At 38.3% G+C, this 16,681-nt stretch overlaps 1 protein-coding gene across 1 annotated transcript in view; it reads left to right on the top strand.

Annotated features, from left to right (window-relative positions):
- RFX6 (regulatory factor X6) overlaps positions 1–16,307 on the top strand; it is a 38,028-nt gene extending 21,721 nt beyond the window's left edge. Inside the window, exons 7-18 of the mRNA XM_054196479.1 lie at positions 332–409; positions 503–616; positions 2,681–2,730; positions 3,541–3,700; positions 5,624–5,768; positions 7,064–7,173; positions 9,208–9,325; positions 10,422–10,544; positions 11,944–12,153; positions 12,676–13,185; positions 14,175–14,393; positions 15,552–16,307. Coding sequence (XP_054052454.1) covers positions 332–409; positions 503–616; positions 2,681–2,730; positions 3,541–3,700; positions 5,624–5,768; positions 7,064–7,173; positions 9,208–9,325; positions 10,422–10,544; positions 11,944–12,153; positions 12,676–13,185; positions 14,175–14,393; positions 15,552–15,718 — 2,004 coding nt within the window. The 3' untranslated portion in view covers positions 15,719–16,307. The remainder of the gene's footprint in view (positions 1–331; positions 410–502; positions 617–2,680; positions 2,731–3,540; positions 3,701–5,623; positions 5,769–7,063; positions 7,174–9,207; positions 9,326–10,421; positions 10,545–11,943; positions 12,154–12,675; positions 13,186–14,174; positions 14,394–15,551) is intronic.
- Positions 16,308–16,681: the final 374 nt, after the last annotated feature.

The following is a 16,681-nucleotide window of genomic DNA, read 5'->3' as shown; positions in this document are numbered from 1 at the left end:
AAAGGTGAATTTACTTTACCATCTGCCTGGCTAGTCTAGCTATTGCCTTAGCTATATCCCCATTTTCACAGTGTGTACAGATTCAGATGCTACATTTATGACAACAGCATTGAGACTTAAAGATGTCAATAGAAACCAGAGATGAGTGACCCTCATCACTTCTGGATATACAGACTGCCTATTTGTAAATGTTCATTGTAATACACTTTATATTCCATATATATATATTCTATATTTAAATATGAGCTACAGAAAGCAGAAACCTAAATGACTGTAGTAGTAAAGGAGAGAGCTAAGAAACTCTGCTTAATCTTTCTTTCTTCCAAAATAGGTAGATACTCTTATCATGATGTACAAAACACACTGTCAGTGTGTCCTTGACAATGCAATTAATGGGAACTTTGAAGAGGTAAGGTTGTTTGAACACACATTCTTGCTATATATGCACAGGGAGCCAAGAAAGCATTATTCATGTTCACAAATCTGGTTCCTACTCCTTTAGATTCAGCATTTCCTATTACATTTTTGGCAAGGAATGCCTGACCATCTCCTTCCCCTGCTTGAAAATCCCATCATTGTTGACATCTTCTGTGTTTGTGACTCAATACTGTATAAGGTAAGTTAAGCATTTAGCTACATGGATAATCTCAACCACGTTACAGCTTTTGCTTGTGTAAAAACAGAGTTGAAATTAGAATAACAGGATGCCATGAGTGTTTTCTGCCTCTTACCTGTGTAAATCAGCAAGGATTCCATTGAAATCAGGAACATAAAACTGGCACGTGTAAGAGCTGAACACCAGGCTCAGCTCTGGTGCACACTTGATGCGCGCCTACAGGCAGCACACTGATGGTGAAATCCTGACCTACTTGCTTGAATGTTGCTAAAAGAAATGCTTGTGTGCTTCACTGACAAGGCTGGCTAAGTTAAGCCTGGATGAAAACTGAAGACTTGTTTTTACTTAAAAGATTATTGCAATTTCTACCAGCAAAGACAGTCTGTGGCAGATCAGCGAGGTGATTCCACATGTGAATCTGCTACTCACAGGTTATGTCAGGCCATGGTTTCGTGTTACAGAGATGGAATAATACTGGGTTCGGATATTCCCGCCTCTCCTGCCTGCTACACTTCATTTCTGTTCCTATGCTGCTAGATGTATCAGTAAAACTGCTGCACTCTGAACTGGTTTGGGTTTAAAAAAAAAACCTAAGGAACATTTGTTTTGCAGATTTTTTGTGCTGTATGAGTTCTTTGATCTAGTTCACAGTGTGATCGCACAAATAGTTGAAAATAAGTGAAACTAAGGAGTATTGCAAGGGTAGGATTAAGCGATAGAACACTGGGAAAAAATAAAGTAAGTAATGTCACCAAAGTTTGCTGAGTTTTTAATTTGGAAAATCAGATCAGAACATTAATTAATAGCTACAAAGTACTTGAAGTTCCTGTGATAGGACATGCCATATAAATAGAAAAGGATTTTCATCTTCTCTCTAACACATTTCGCAACTACATATCGATGGGAAGAAATAACTATTGACTTAACAGTAAACACCAAGCAGTCAAAGCAAAGGACTTGGGGCTGTTTAACACTGAGTGCCTTATTGTCATCTATTTGTCATTCTTTACTGTACAAAATTATGGGGAAAAAATCCAGAACAGATGAAAATACATATTTCTTAGAAGCAAATCAAGCTGTAAAGTAAGAAGAGGAGTTTTAGTTATCAGAATGAAGTAAAGGTGATTAGCATGAAAGATCATAATTACTACCCTGGAGATGAGCCATTAAGCCTCATTTACTTGTATAGGTTATATTGTACCTTGAGTTTATGAATTTTTTCCTGCTCTAAATGTGCTGTCCCAGTAGATCCAATTTTAACTCTATATGTAATAAATATTTAATGTGATAGATGAAGAAATATTACAGGAGCACTAAATTATAAATTGAGTAAGACAGAATTTCTGAAAAGTTCATAAATTCACTACTATGCCTCTTCTTTGTCTCCCACTATTTCTCACTTATAATCATGTTAGATATTCTTGACAGCGCAGCTGCCAGAAAGAAGGAGGGATTTTATTGTGTTGTTATATCAAACCACTTACATTAGTAGTGGAAACAGATTTTTTGGGATATAGGCTAACAACTTTGCCCGCTGCAATAACATTCCCAGAAGGCATGCCAGATGGCACAGTTTTTTGCCAAAACAGTTCCACATGACAATTTGCTATAGGGGATTTGTCCTGAAGTCTGAACACCTTCAGTGCCACATCCAGTATGGCAGAAAGAAGAGACAAGTGGCTAATAGCAGTGGAGGACTTGGGAGGTGCCTGAGTATGTGTTTACTGGGACTCACAGTGATGCTGAAAAAGACAAAGTGTTTCTGCATCTCTCTTCCACTAATTTCCCTACTGTAAGACATGAGTGATAGCACTTTCTTGTTTTACTGGCATGCTGGCATACATTAAGAATGGGAGTTATCTAGGTACATAAATATCTCATATGTTCCTGTCTAATAGTGATGGGAGAAATCTAGGTATATAAACATCTGGACAGTAGGTTGAATGGCTTTATTCGGTATAAGTTTCCTGTCCTTATCACTTTGCAATCTAAGTAGACAAGACAGACATGAATGAATAAATGGCCCGTGGAAGCTTGATATCACTTTCTGTTACCCTTTTGAAGGTCCTTACAGATGTACTCATCCCTGCAACAATGCAAGAAATGCCAGAGAGGTAGGTATTTGACAATAATAATGCTACATTCTGTTTGTTAGGTATATTCCAGGTAAATAGCAGAAATTCGATACCCTCAAGAAATTTTCTCGCAACATTTATGCTCATGTTTAGAACAGTAGGGTATGTATGGCAAAATACTGTAAGCTCCGAGGACAGCTATAGAACAGCCATAAAATATGACAGTATTTTAACACCCCTTTCTACTGGCTTGCTGGTTATTTTGAAATAGGTTTCTTCTACATTAAAGCCCTAGAATATCAAAAAAGAATCAAATGTACTCGTGGTGCTTAAGCAGAAATAATTGTTATCTTTTTTTCAGAATACTTTTTGGGGTTGTATCCTATGCATCATCATAACATCGAAGCATTTTCTGAACAAGACATTAATAAGAAGATTATTATAAGTTATCTCTGAAACTTCTTATCTTTCTTTTCCCTTGAAGGGCATCTTGTTTGGGGTTTTGCATCTGACTAAGGCCTTTAGCTTCATATATGACTAAGGCCTTTAGCTTCATATATATCTAATGATTCTTGGATTTCTTACAGTTTATTCATAAAGCTAATGTTTTTCAACCTATTTAAATTGGCAGATGGCTTACAACTTTTCTCAGATGAGAAACAGATCAATATATAGTCAATTTTATCCTTTTGATGATTGGTCATTTCCTGTTTCCTTTTGATGACACCTGAGGATTAATTCACAGATATGCCCAGGAGTCTGTTAATCATAGATTGAAACCAAATTATTTAAAATAATGCAAGACAATTTTTATTGATGCTTCTCTAAAACAATTTATTTTTCCTATAGTTTACTGGCAGATATAAGAAATTTTGCAAAAAACTGGGAACAGTGGGTTGCTTCCTCTTTGGAAAATCTACCAGAAAACCTGACTGATAAGAAACTGCCTATTGCACGAAGATTTGTTTCCTCGCTGAAGCGACAGACGTCGTTCCTACACCTAGCACAGGTAAACAGAATAAGACTATACATTTGTCCTGGTTGCAGCTAGGAAAGAGTTAATTTTCTTTCTAGTGATTCCTGTGAAAGGAGTGTCAATAATACCTATTGTTTTTAGTTGTTGCTAAGTGATGTTTACACTATTCAAGGATTTTTTTCATCTTGCCATAGAAGCATACACAGAACGATGGAATGGCCAATGGAATATTCCATACCATAGACATCATGGTCAGTATATAAATGAGAATTAGTCAAGGGGGTGGTAGTCCGCAATCACTGCTCTGGGTGGTGCCAACTCACTGGGCGATGAAAGTGACCTGTGTCATTATTATCATTATTGTTATTATTGTTGTTATTTTTCCTTTTCTGTTATTGTTTTCATTAAACTGTCTTTATCTTAACCGACAAGATTTTTTTTTTCTCCTTATCCTTTTTTTCCCTCTTCTCCACACCATTCTTGAGGGTGGGGAAAAAGGCAAGGGTTGTGACAAGCAATTGTGTGGTTCTAGCTGCTGGTTGGGATTAAACCAAGGCAACATCTAAAAAATTGTCAATTACATTCAGTGCACCTTGCTGGCTATGAGATATAATGCATTATTTTTTCAAGGTTCAACTTCAACCACGGAAGACTTACATTTTGTAGTTTTAACCATGCAAGAAGGAAGCAGCCATAAGTAGATCTGACTGAAACTTCAAACTTTTGTAGTAGAAAAGAGAGAAAGGGCCATGGTTATAATGAACTACTATTATGGGAACTTTTGGCAATCAAATGATGAAGTGGAATATATGGACATTTGTTTTAGTTCCAAATTGGAAAATGTCAGATGACCCTTGTTGCCTAGCAAAGGTTCTCTGCCCATGATGACCTTTATTGAGTTTTGACTGAAAAGAAAACATGTGAGTAACGGGTAGCTGAGGGCCCCAAGGCTGTATTGGCAGGATATAGATATCTGCAATCAGGAAGCACCTCCATGTGATGATTTGGTACTTTACACAGAAAGATACGAAGCCTTTCATGGAACTTAAGTGCTAACAGCTTGGGCTTTGAGGTGGTAGTCCTCATGGATAACTGTAGATGCACCATATATTCATCTTGACTTAGTTTTCCCTTTCATAAGTATTAAGATGAAAGTGGGTGACATCATGAAGGTGATCACATAAGAGCATTAGAAGGCTAATGGAAGGGAAATATTATCTTGTCTGACCTATGAAAAACCCAGCCATGATAAGAAAATTAAACAGACTATGTTTCTTCTCTGAGGAATTATTCAGGTGATCCCCAGGTGTGGGTCTGTGCTGGTTTTGGCTGGGATAATCTTCTTCATAGTAACTAGTATGGGGACGTGTTTTGGATTTGCACTAGAAACTGTGTTGATAACACAGGGATGGTTTTAGTTATTGCTGACCAGTGCTTACGCAGAGTCAAGGCCTTTTCTGCTTCTCACACTGCCTCGCCAGTGAGTAGGCTGGGGATGCACAAAAAGGTGGTGGGGGACACAGCTGAGACAGCTGACCCCGACTGACCAAAGGGATATTCCACACCATGTGATGTCATGCTCATCAATAAAACTAGGGGGTGGTTTGGTGGGGAGGACAGTGATTGGAGACTGGCTGGGCATCGGGTGGTTGGTGGTGAGCAATTTTTTTCATTTGCATCACTTGTCTTTCTTGGGTTGTATTTTTCTCTCTATGTTTTTTTTTCCCTTTTCTTTATAACACCAACAACAACAACAATAATAATAATAATAATATTTTTAAAAAGTTATTAAACTGTTTTTATCTCAACTGACAAGTTTTTTTACTTTCACACTTCTGATTCTCTCCCCCATTCCATGGGATGGTGGTGAGTGAATGAGCAGCTGTGTGGTGCCTAATTGCTGGATGGGATTAAACCATGGCAGGTCTCAGGGTCTTACCTTGCCTTCTCTTACAGATTGCTCGGCCAGCCCTTTTTGATCAGCACGTGGTGAATTCCATGGTGTCAGATATTGAAAAAGTCGATTTGAATAGTATTGGCTCCCAGGCACTCCTTGCAGTCTCAGGGACCACAGACTCTGATGGGGAGGTCTACAGTGAATGTAAGTCCATGGTGATATATTCGTACCATTAAAAGAAGTAATTCACTCTCTCATTCCATGCCACACTAGTTTACTTGGAGATGGACTGAGAAAAGGCACACGTAGACACTGCATTCTCTAACCTAGCTCAGTGTTAACTTCAGTAGCTTAAGAAAACCAATTGGTTGCCCTAGCATGTCCTACAAGAACAGAAGCTTGCACTGGGAAGTCATCCCAGCTAGATGACTTTACATGGTTGCTGAAAAAATCATTTACATGTCAGTTGCTAAGTGTAATGAAATCTCTTTTGAAATTTTGTCCTAATCATATGGGGATATTAGCACAGACATTAGCACTGATCAGTTCTTGAAAGAGGTCTCAAAAATTCTAGTATCATTATGGCTTAATTTAATGGATATTTAAGCTAGGGGTTTTTTTTGTATGAATAGATTTTTTTTTTGCTGAAGGTTGATTTTTGAAAAAATACATAATTTTCTATAAAGTGCAATAGCTATTTTCATACACAGAATGGAGTGGAGTAAAGTACGAATTTTGCGGGTGTTAATTTTCATATACATACCTGTTGTTGAAAAAATGATACAGCCATTTTCTCTATTAAAATGATAGTTTTTGTCATAGGAGCCATGTTGATCAGAGTTTGGAAAGCTGAAAGGAGCGCAATAGCAATGTGTTGTCCTTTAAATATTGTTACTTTGATCATGAAAGTTCGTTCTCTTTAATGGTTCACGATCCTATTCACATTTTCATTTGAGTTGCCCATTTCCTACTTTTTGTGTAATTGTTTTCTATTTTGTTCTTTGTCTTCTTTCACACTGGTTAAAAAAAGAAAAGGGGAAGAGAAATAACTGATCATTCAGGTGCTTTTTTTGAAAATGGGAATTGTGGAAGTTAGCTTTGCTTTATATTGTGAGAAAATTATAAAATACATGGGAGACCTAAGACAGTATACAGATCTGCCACATTACAGATAAAACTTTATTACTAAATTTAGTAATATAAAGACTTTCAAGCCTGAATCTTAAAAGGAATGGAAAATACCAGAATTTTTTTTGCTTTTATTTTCTTGTAAAACTTCATTTTCTTACAACCTGTATCATTGTAATGCTTAAGTAATTAAAATACATATGTGTGATGAATGCATGTCTGTTTGCTTTGCTGGGGAATTGCTTATTTCTTCACTGCTCTAATTCTTTGCTTTTCCTTTCCATGCTACAATATTGTCATATGGCTGGTGAGTGGCTTTTTCTCACATTCAGAATAGCGTGCAATGATATGTTCTCCTTTTTACATGGTAGATGACTCTATTACAGTGTTCCAAGAACTGAAGGACCTTCTAAAGAAGAACGCCACTGTGGAATCATTTATTGAATGGTTGGATACTGTGGTTGAGCAAAGGGTTATCAAGGTACCTTTCAAATGTTCTGCCTGACTCAAGACCAAATCCTACTCCCCTTAGTCCTTACACAGTCCCTTACTTATGCAGTCCCATTGGTTTTGCACGTGGGATTCTCATCTCTGCTCCATCTCCTTACTGTGACAGGGGAGTCCTTCATTTGGTGTGAAAGATTCCAATGCCGTTAGTTCTAATTAATCATGTTGAGTGCTGTTGAACAGTCTTATGTGTGTTACAAACTAAGAAGTATCTTAACTAAAACATTAAAGTCAGCACTATCATAAACTGTACATGAAAGAAACCTATCCACCTTATCTGTGCATGCAGAATCACAGTAGTATTTCTCAGTAATGTGAGCAAAAGCTGTTCCTTAGAGAAGAAATTCTTTCTTTCATGGTATTTGGATGGTACTGTAGGTGGTGTAAGTTAATGTAGCAGATTCAGAAGTAGCTAACCTGTAGAAGGATTTCTACACACCAGGAGGGAAGATACAGTTTTGTAGCTTTATAAGGTGTTTTATGCAGTAAATTGATACTTTTGATGTTTTTTTCCCCCTCTCTGATTTACAAGATACTTTATAATTACAAGTATTTTATGATTACACTATACGATTTAGGAATGATTACACTGTAACTCGGAACGAAATAATTGAGTTCTGAGTTGTAGCTCAAGTAAGAGAAATTTACCCAATTTTTGACTCTAATGAACGTAAACTAGCAGAATAAAATGTTACACATTGCTTGCTAGTAGCTGAACACAGGTCTTCTCATCAGGTCTTGTTCTATCTGGAAATGCAGTATCTTATCCATCGTTTTAGGGAGCATCTTGATATGAATGGATGCAAAAGGAGGAGACGGTGCAGTTAGCTTTGACTGGCTTGCAGAAAGTGACTCTGACACTTACAGAATAACCATAGGCATGTCACTTTTGCTTTCTTCACCTGTTTTCCCAAATTTCAATGGAGACAGCGATAATTTCCTTCTTTTTAGAGCACTCTGAGTTTCCTAGCATTTGCTGTCATATGTGAGCAGTACAGTGAGGAGCTTTGGATGATTCTGGGCAGCAGAGCCAAAGCAAGTCCTCATACACACTTACCCAGACACAAAACTCCCACTGAAGCTGAGCAATCACAACTTATTTTAGAACCGAATGATTGTGGTCTAAAATTGATTCCACAATTTCAGAAGACAATTCCTGATAAACAACCCAGGCAGAAAAGGTGAAGCACTCTCCCATTCAGCATCTGTATTGTTAAAGTTATGAAGTACGGTTCCTAGCATTGTTTTCCTGTAGTTAAGGGTAAGAAATACCAGCAAGTCCTGATATGAGGCTAGGTCAACTCAGCAGAAGCAAATAATTTACAGAACATGTAATCCTTCCATTGCTATCTGCCTTCTCTTCATGCTGAAGTGTGGTTACTGTCAAACTCACAAAACAGCTTCATTCTGCTTGCTGTTTGAGAAAGCAACAGGGCATGCGTTACCACACGAACAAATCACTGCCAGAGCAAAGCAACAGTATGAAATGAGCAGCATTGAAAGCATCAGTGTTACGATAGTAAACATACCATTTTGTAATAAGAAGTCTGGCCAATGTTATACAGAATACATTAAGGTACAAAGAGTAGTTTCTGTTCCCTGCTTATGTGGAATAACATAGTGCTGGAGGGTGGGGTTTTTTTCTTTCTTTCTGCCCTGTACACCTGTATATTTACAGAACAATTTGGCACCTTTAATACTAGAATATGACGTAATTTATATACCTTCAGGACACAGCAGAGCCCAAGCTGTAAGCTGTTTGCTTCATCTAACATTGTCAGAGCTCTGCTCTGGTTGCACTAAAAGAGTGAATGCTGCTCTTCTCTATCACTTGAGGACACACATTGTGAAGACAGTTTGAATTAGGCAGCTTGATCCACCCTGCCACATCAGCCTGAGTCAAGCACTCCTTGAACTCTCAAGCATAATCAGTTCTCCTTTATTCTCTCCTGTGTACAGAAAGCAAGTTAGTTAGTATACTTAACAGTATTTTACTATTCTCTTTCAGGCAAGCAAGCAAAATGGGAGGTCATTAAAGAAGAGAGCTCAGGACTTCCTTCTCAAATGGAGTTTTTTCGGTGCTCGAGTGATGCATAACCTAACTCTAAACAACGCATCAAGTTTTGGTACCCGGGCTTTGTAAAAACACTCATATTTTGTACATACATGCCAGGATTTACCAGCTTTCCACCATTTCCTGAGCAGAGAAACCTGTCCTAGTCTTAAGATTCTTTGATCAAAGCCACAAACTGTGTAATGGGTTATTCAAACTAAGATTTCACAGTAAATGCTAGCAATATTTTGCTAGTGACCTGTGTCACATGTTCATTTTAAAAAGGTATTTTTCTTTTGAATAGCTGTTTGATACTGCTTTGCCATTTAAGAGCTAGAAGCTCTGTTTGGTTTGATATGGCAATGGAAATGTAACTGCATATCTCAGTATAGGAGACAGAGATTTAAATTATTAGTTTTACATGTGGATCAGTTTCGTAAAAAATTACCGTTGTATAGAAGTTCTTGTGCACGGTATGTTCTCATAAAAGCAAAATGAATTTGGCAGACCACCACTCATTTAATTCTGGGGTCAGCAGACAGTCAATTCAATGGTGTTTGTGGCTTTTAAAAATTAAGGTTCACATGTCCATCTTTAGAAATGTTTACATTTTGGGGGATTCTTGTACAGAACCTTTTATAAAATAGAAGATGGTAGAGCAAGTGAAACTCACTTTATATCTAGCACATAATTTCCTAAATTTAGTTGTAGGTACATTATTATCTAAAATTCAGAAGGTATTTGAAATGGCGGTAAGGAGATACGTGTTTTTAATGTGATATATCCTTGAAATAAGGTCAAAGACTTCACCAGTTATTGTCTGGTTATTTAGCACAAGGCAAACAGAAATAGAGCAGAGGCATTCTAGCAGACTTCGGCCTTATCTAGCTCCACTGTGTGCCCTCTTCAAGTATAAAGCATGTCTCACTTTCATCAGTATTTTTCTTTGATGTAATTAGTGGTCAAATAGCCTACAGGACAGTAAACAATTGAGCTAGGTGGGCCAGTGCAAAGAGAGATTAGAGCTAGAAGTTAGGCACTATTCCTTGTTGGTCTTGCCAGGTCATTTAAAGTCCACAATTATTTGTTTGTTTCACTCGCTTCTTGTAGAGTGGTGAGAGATGGTCACACAGATAACTCAGCTACTCTCTCTCTTTCTCCTCCAAAAGGTTCTTTTCATTTGATCCGCATGCTACTAGATGAGTACATCCTGCTCGCCATGGAGACACAGTTCAACAATGACAAAGAACAAGAACTCCAGAATCTACTGGACAAATACATGAAGAATTTAGGTAACTAGAGCTTGGTTCTTTTGAATGTGCTCCTGTCTTTTTAGAAATTGACATATTTGTTTAACTTTAAACAGAAGCAGGTTCACGGTCTTCTCCTGAAGATGTAGTTATATGCAACATTGTCAAATTCACCTGAAAAGTTTGCGACCATTCACTTAGCAATTCATTCCCACCTTCCTACCGTAATTCACGTTATAACATTTTGTGGGAATGTGAATATGCTGGATCAGTGAAATGATCTTGGATGCAACAAACACTTGCAGGTACATCTGAAGGGCCACAAGCTGACATATGAAAAGAGGCGTAAGTAGCAGAAAGGGATGCTAGGGATTCCTAATCCGGTTTTTCTGCCAAAGCTTAAATACATAATTACACCTCGAACTAGGAATGTATTAAATGTTACCAAAATGCAAATGTCCCTGCAAGGTTGGAACACAAGTTTGGAGCCCTATTTAGTATCTGGCTGAAGTATTACTATGTGGAAGAGAAACAAAGTGAATTTAAAACAGTATCCTTAACATTTTCCATCTACCAGGCTTCTTCAAGGTTAGACAGTGTGAAGTCATATGCTCTGAGTCCTTTGCTATAAAATGAATGAAGATTGATTTGGATCAAATTGTGGTCCAAGTTAATCCCTAAATATCCAGGGGAACTCAACTGGGTTCTGCTGAATTATTTTTTATTAATATTAGCACGAGCAATTATCTTTAACTTTTTGGTTGTTGTTGCTCTAAAACTGCACTTTGCTGCAAGAAACTTGCATAGAATTTTTCTGGCAGTAGATGCTACACTTTTTCTTTTAATTCAGCCTTCAGGAAAAAAAAAATGTCCTACCTAGCAGCTGTCTTATCCTTGGATACTTAGGTGAAGTACTTGAAACCATAAGGTAAAGTCATGTTTTCCACTGAAGAATAGCAAAAATTCCACTGACTTTATCAATAGTCTGCAGAAAACCGATCTGCTGAGTGTAACAAATGCTTTTCTCTAGTTATCAGTATGAAAATAGAGTTCAAGCATTCCAAAACTGCCATTGTTAATTCTTTAGGATGAAGTGTCATGAGCCTGATTCACTCAGTGCCATCTACTTGACTTGGTTGCTGACATTTACTTCAAGGGAATAAATCTGATTCATACCATCACTATGATGGCTTCAGTAAGGAGCTGAACTCTGGAATGTAGATCAGGTCAGGGAATACGATACAAACAGTTCCACTGGAAAGATCAAGACTAGAACAATGTTTGTATTCATTGACTACATGCAAAATATGGAGGCTTCACTGGGTTTTAAAATAATCAGCCAAAGATATGAGCAGCTTATACGCTATCAATATACTAGTGGTGAATTTATGTGCAATGAGCATATGTAACAGCCACCAAGAGTTTTCACTTACTCTTCCAGATGCAAGCAAAGCCACCTTTACTGCATCACCAAGCTCTTGCTTCCTAGCAAATCGTAACAAAGCTGCTCCTCTGCCTGGTGACACTTCAGTCAAAAATGAGTGTCTAGCAGAGCAAACCTACGTGTCCTTGTCAGCTAGCCAGCCCAGCAGTGTATCTTCTGGTCTGAACCCCTTCGTCACAGGAGACAGTGAGAATATGCAGATGACCGGTATGTATCAGTTCTAGTTTCTCCTTCTCTTACTTGCTTGTTCATCTTTCAGTCCACAGTAACACGATGCTGTAGGAGGAGCAATGACCATATGCATTTATAAAGACCTCTAGTAAATAACATTTCATGAGCTCGTCCTCTGTGCTGATTTACAGAAGGCGGCAGTTGTGGAGCCCTGCCAGTAATAGATCCTCTTGGAACAATGGTAAAACTATCCTATACCTGTTGGCTTGGTGAGGTTCTTGTGAGGAGAGAATGAACAGTAACCCCTGGAGCACACGAGCCTTGTAACTGCTGGAATTTCCCACTGAATTTGCAGTCTCCAGGCTGGAGAATGAAAACGGGAAGCTTTATAGCCCGAAGCCATTGATTAAAGGGTGTGTTGTATAGGTGGAAGCCAATGCATATCCTTTGTTAAAGTTTCAAATGGTAATGTACACTTCACTAGAGAATTAGTGTCTTAACAGATATGCTCTATTCAGCATATGAACGCTAATGGCGGCTAATGCTTATTTATTCCAGATCAGATGGAGCTGTCTCAAAGCACTGGTCCCCTGATGACTCCACCCATTTCACCAGCCATGGTCAGCCGAGGAAGTGTTATCAACCAGGGGCCAATGGCTGTGAGACCTCCAAGTGTAGGTCAAGTGTTATCCACACATTCACAGTGCTCTTCCTACTCAGAACCTCTTTATCAGACTTTGTCACAAACTAATCAGAATTACTATGGAAACAATTCCAATTACCAGGCTATGTTCAGAACTCAGGCCCATTCCTCTTCAGGAGTTTACCACCACAGAGCAGAGCACAGCCGATTCAATGCCTTGAGTGAACAGCAGTTCTCCAGAGACTACTTCAGCAACAGTTGTGCTGTGTCTCCGTACAATGCCAGATCCCCTTCCAGCTATGGTTCCTCATCCATGTCTCAGGACACACACAATATGCAGTTTCTGAATACTGGGAGTTTCAATTTCTTGAGCAACTCAGTGTCTACGTGCCCAGGAGCAGCATATCCCGCTAATGCTTCCAACGGTATTAATATATATTTTCTTTTTCTGTTGTTCTTTTCTTCTGTTTCTCTACCCTTGATGGATTAAAACACCTCTCTGCTTTTTTCTATGGAAGACGTTTTTCAGCTTTTATTTATACCTTCCTGTTTTCCACTTCTCTGATGACACATAGAGATTGTAAAGCAGCTTAACAAGCTACTTAAGGATTTATTTTCCTCTGGTGAATCCTCAGCTGACCTCAAATGCATCTGATGCACCTATGCTAATCTTCCTTTGGCACCATCACCACGTCTTGCACAAAGGAAGCAAAACCAGGATAACACTGTGATTTAACAATCTCTTGAAAAGCGCTCAAAACATCTGCTATGAAATAGAGCAGGCATAAAATACTCTGGGATCAGCATAATGGGCCATTCTAGTCACAGGGTCAGGGTGGTGAAAGGAAGCATAAAAATGTGCGTTAGCATTAGTTTGAGACTTTGGCCCTAATATTTTTCATACGTAAAGTTATTGCCTCAATCTGCTTCAGAGATATAGCCGGCAAAACCATCTCCCTCTTCTGGAGGAAAGACACAGTGGAAATGTTTCTTTTGTATGGATTTGTATATGCAGAAAATAAGTATTATCATGCAGATTTTCTTTCAACATATACTTTCCTTGATTGTGAGCTTCAGAAGGGAGCACTGAACTGTGGATAGGAGTCCCCATGGTGTCTCTTGTAGACACTGGTTGCAGGCTACTGGTTGATTCTGAACTTAGAATGGAAAGGCGATTCTGAACTGAAGGCGTGACTGAACTCTTAGGATCTTTTTGCTCTCTTTTTACCACCCCTCTTTTGCGTCAGTCGCTGAATATGTTACAAATATTACTAGGCTGTATATAAATAATCTTATTCTCAAGGGACTCAGACAGTAACACCTACCTTTTGTCCCAGGTTGTCACAGGGTCCTACTCTACCCTTTCTCTTCAACAGTAGTTTCACTCTGCTTTTTTCTAATCTCCTGTCAATAGGATATTATGGAAACAATATAAATTATCCAGATTCTCACAGACTTGGAACAATGGTGGATCAACATGTTTCGGTAATCAGCAGTGTAAGCAGCATTCGATCATTGCCATCATACAATGATATACATGATCCACTGAATATCTTGGATGACACCGGAAGAAAACAAACAGGCTCATACTACACAGAGTCTTCACCTTCAATTGTCTGTCGGACTCCTATGCGTAAGTATAGCCAGTGATTGAGGAAGAGCTATGAACTTTTTAGCTTCCTAACAAGTGCTGAGTATTAATCTGCAGCTGCCATATATAGCATATGAGATGCAATATAGGGATAAACTAAATCAGTACCTAGGATGTATCATAAGATGTGTTTTCCTTAAAATTTAAGGACAGTGGGTTTAATAACTCCCATAAGGAGGACTACGGTCCATTGTCCATGAGGAGTAGAATGACTGGCCTGAATTGCAGAAAACTCTGTATTAGGAAACACTTTCTAACTGTTAAGTGAGCTAATAGTGGACTGGGCTCTTCTAAGGGCTCTTAAGGATCCTCACTGTCAAACAGATCAAATGAACCCTGGGTCAGGGATGTCTAGATATATACTTCCTGTGACATAGTCCCTTCCTGTCCTATGCTTTGACAACTGCATGTATTAGGCAAAGCTCCCACAGACAGTGAATTTTAAGTGAAATTACGTAACCTCAAAGGGGTTTTTTTGATATATGCATTAATCAAATGGCAGCTGAGTTTGGCCTCACATTCCAAAAAGGGTTGCATGGAAGATATAAATTTGTGAACCGTTGGTTTCTCCACAAGATTACCTCTTCCTGCTATTACCGGTTAACCTTGCACAGAAGATCAGACATTACTTGCCTCACTAAGGCTCTGCAAGAATTCAGTGCTCGGTTCTTTAAAGGATGCTAAAGAGGGTGAAAAAAAACCCAGCAGCACCACGCAGGGACTGTGCCCATCAATTATCTTCTGTATTCTATGTTGATATGTGCCAGGTGGTGGCAGTGGTACCGCCACTGAATATGGACATGAATGGTGCAAGATATGGAAAGACGAGTATAGCGCACATAAATAGCTTTGCACAATTTTCAGAGAAGGTGGCTCATATTCAAGCTGTAAACTTCATGCCCATAGCTGGATTTTTAGCAGAGTTCATTTATACATGGGTTTTTGACCGATTCCCTGATGGCATGAGGAGCCACTGGAGAAAAGTTATAGAAGTATAGGTAAATTGAGTGAAGTATATAAGTATCCTTCACATGGTGTGCCTGGTAGATAAGAGTTTCCGTCAGATGAAATTAGACTGTGTTTTTTGTTAAATTCAATAGATAGAAAACTTGTAATGACGGTAACCTTTTTTTCCCACAGCTTCAAACATGCAAACTGCATCTTCTTCCCAGTGTATGTATGGAACATCTGGTCAGTTCTCTTCTCAAGAAAATCTGGAGTCCCATGGCCCACCAAGCAGAGATATGGTGTCATCTTTGCCACCAATCAACACTGTCTTCATGGGAACAGCTGCTGGAGGAACCTGAACTGGGAGAGACATGTCAGTGCCTTAAGCTTACTTTTCAAATCCAGACATTAAGGCTGTGATGAAAATCCCCTTCAAGTTGGTGGAATAGAAAAGTATTATATATAGGTGTTAAAGGAGCCATTTTAGAGATATTAGCAGCCCTCCACACAAAAAAAATAGCTATATTCAGGTTGGGTCCTGCTTGTGAATCACTCAGGATTGTTCTTATCATTAGAGCTTCTCAGTCAGAAATTCAGGGTGAGCAGAAAGAGGCAGTGATTCTTGCAAGCAAGACTGTTGTAAAGAAATGATTACATCTATTCCTAATTTATTAAAAATGCTATTTTAGTCTTTCCCTTATATCTTTTTATATAAAAATGTTTATTTAATGCCTGTGTTGCTCATTATTTATTAGGACCACAGAGTAACTGTTTACTTTCTCTTATTTGACAGACTGTCAAATGTATGTATCCTACCTCCTATGGAAATGTTTACAAGGTCAATTTTTACTATTTTAAATGAAACTAAGCCAAATTCTTAAGTTTTTTACTGTTGTGCTCTGGAAATTCAATTTCAAGTGTTTAGTGCCTACTTGTGTAAGTGAAAGTCCTCAGGAAATAAATAAAACATATTGTGGGGATTTTTTTTTTCTTTTAAAATAAACCACTTTATCTTAAAATCAACAAAACACGCAATTATCATAAGCTAAATAATTGCAGTAGCCTGCTACTGTAGCTGATAACTGAAACAAATGAAACTGTGACACAGAATGTCATGGGATTTCAAATTACTTGTGGTATGAGCCCAAAATTTCTACTGGTGGAAGTCCACAAAAAAAGATGTCTATCAACATGTATGGGTTTAGGGAAACTGTGTAAACTGAGACCAAAAGCCATAAAGATGATGAAACATATTGCAACCTCTGGATCAGATATAATAAAAAAATATTTTGCAAGTGCCATGATATTCAGTATACCAACAT

This window comes from Rissa tridactyla, chromosome 3 (genome assembly GCF_028500815.1).
Source record: "Rissa tridactyla isolate bRisTri1 chromosome 3, bRisTri1.patW.cur.20221130, whole genome shotgun sequence".
NCBI classification, from domain to species: Eukaryota; Metazoa; Chordata; class Aves; order Charadriiformes; family Laridae; genus Rissa; species Rissa tridactyla.
The sequence above is the reverse complement of the archived record's forward strand: the minus strand, read 5'-3'. Positions and strand labels throughout refer to the sequence as shown.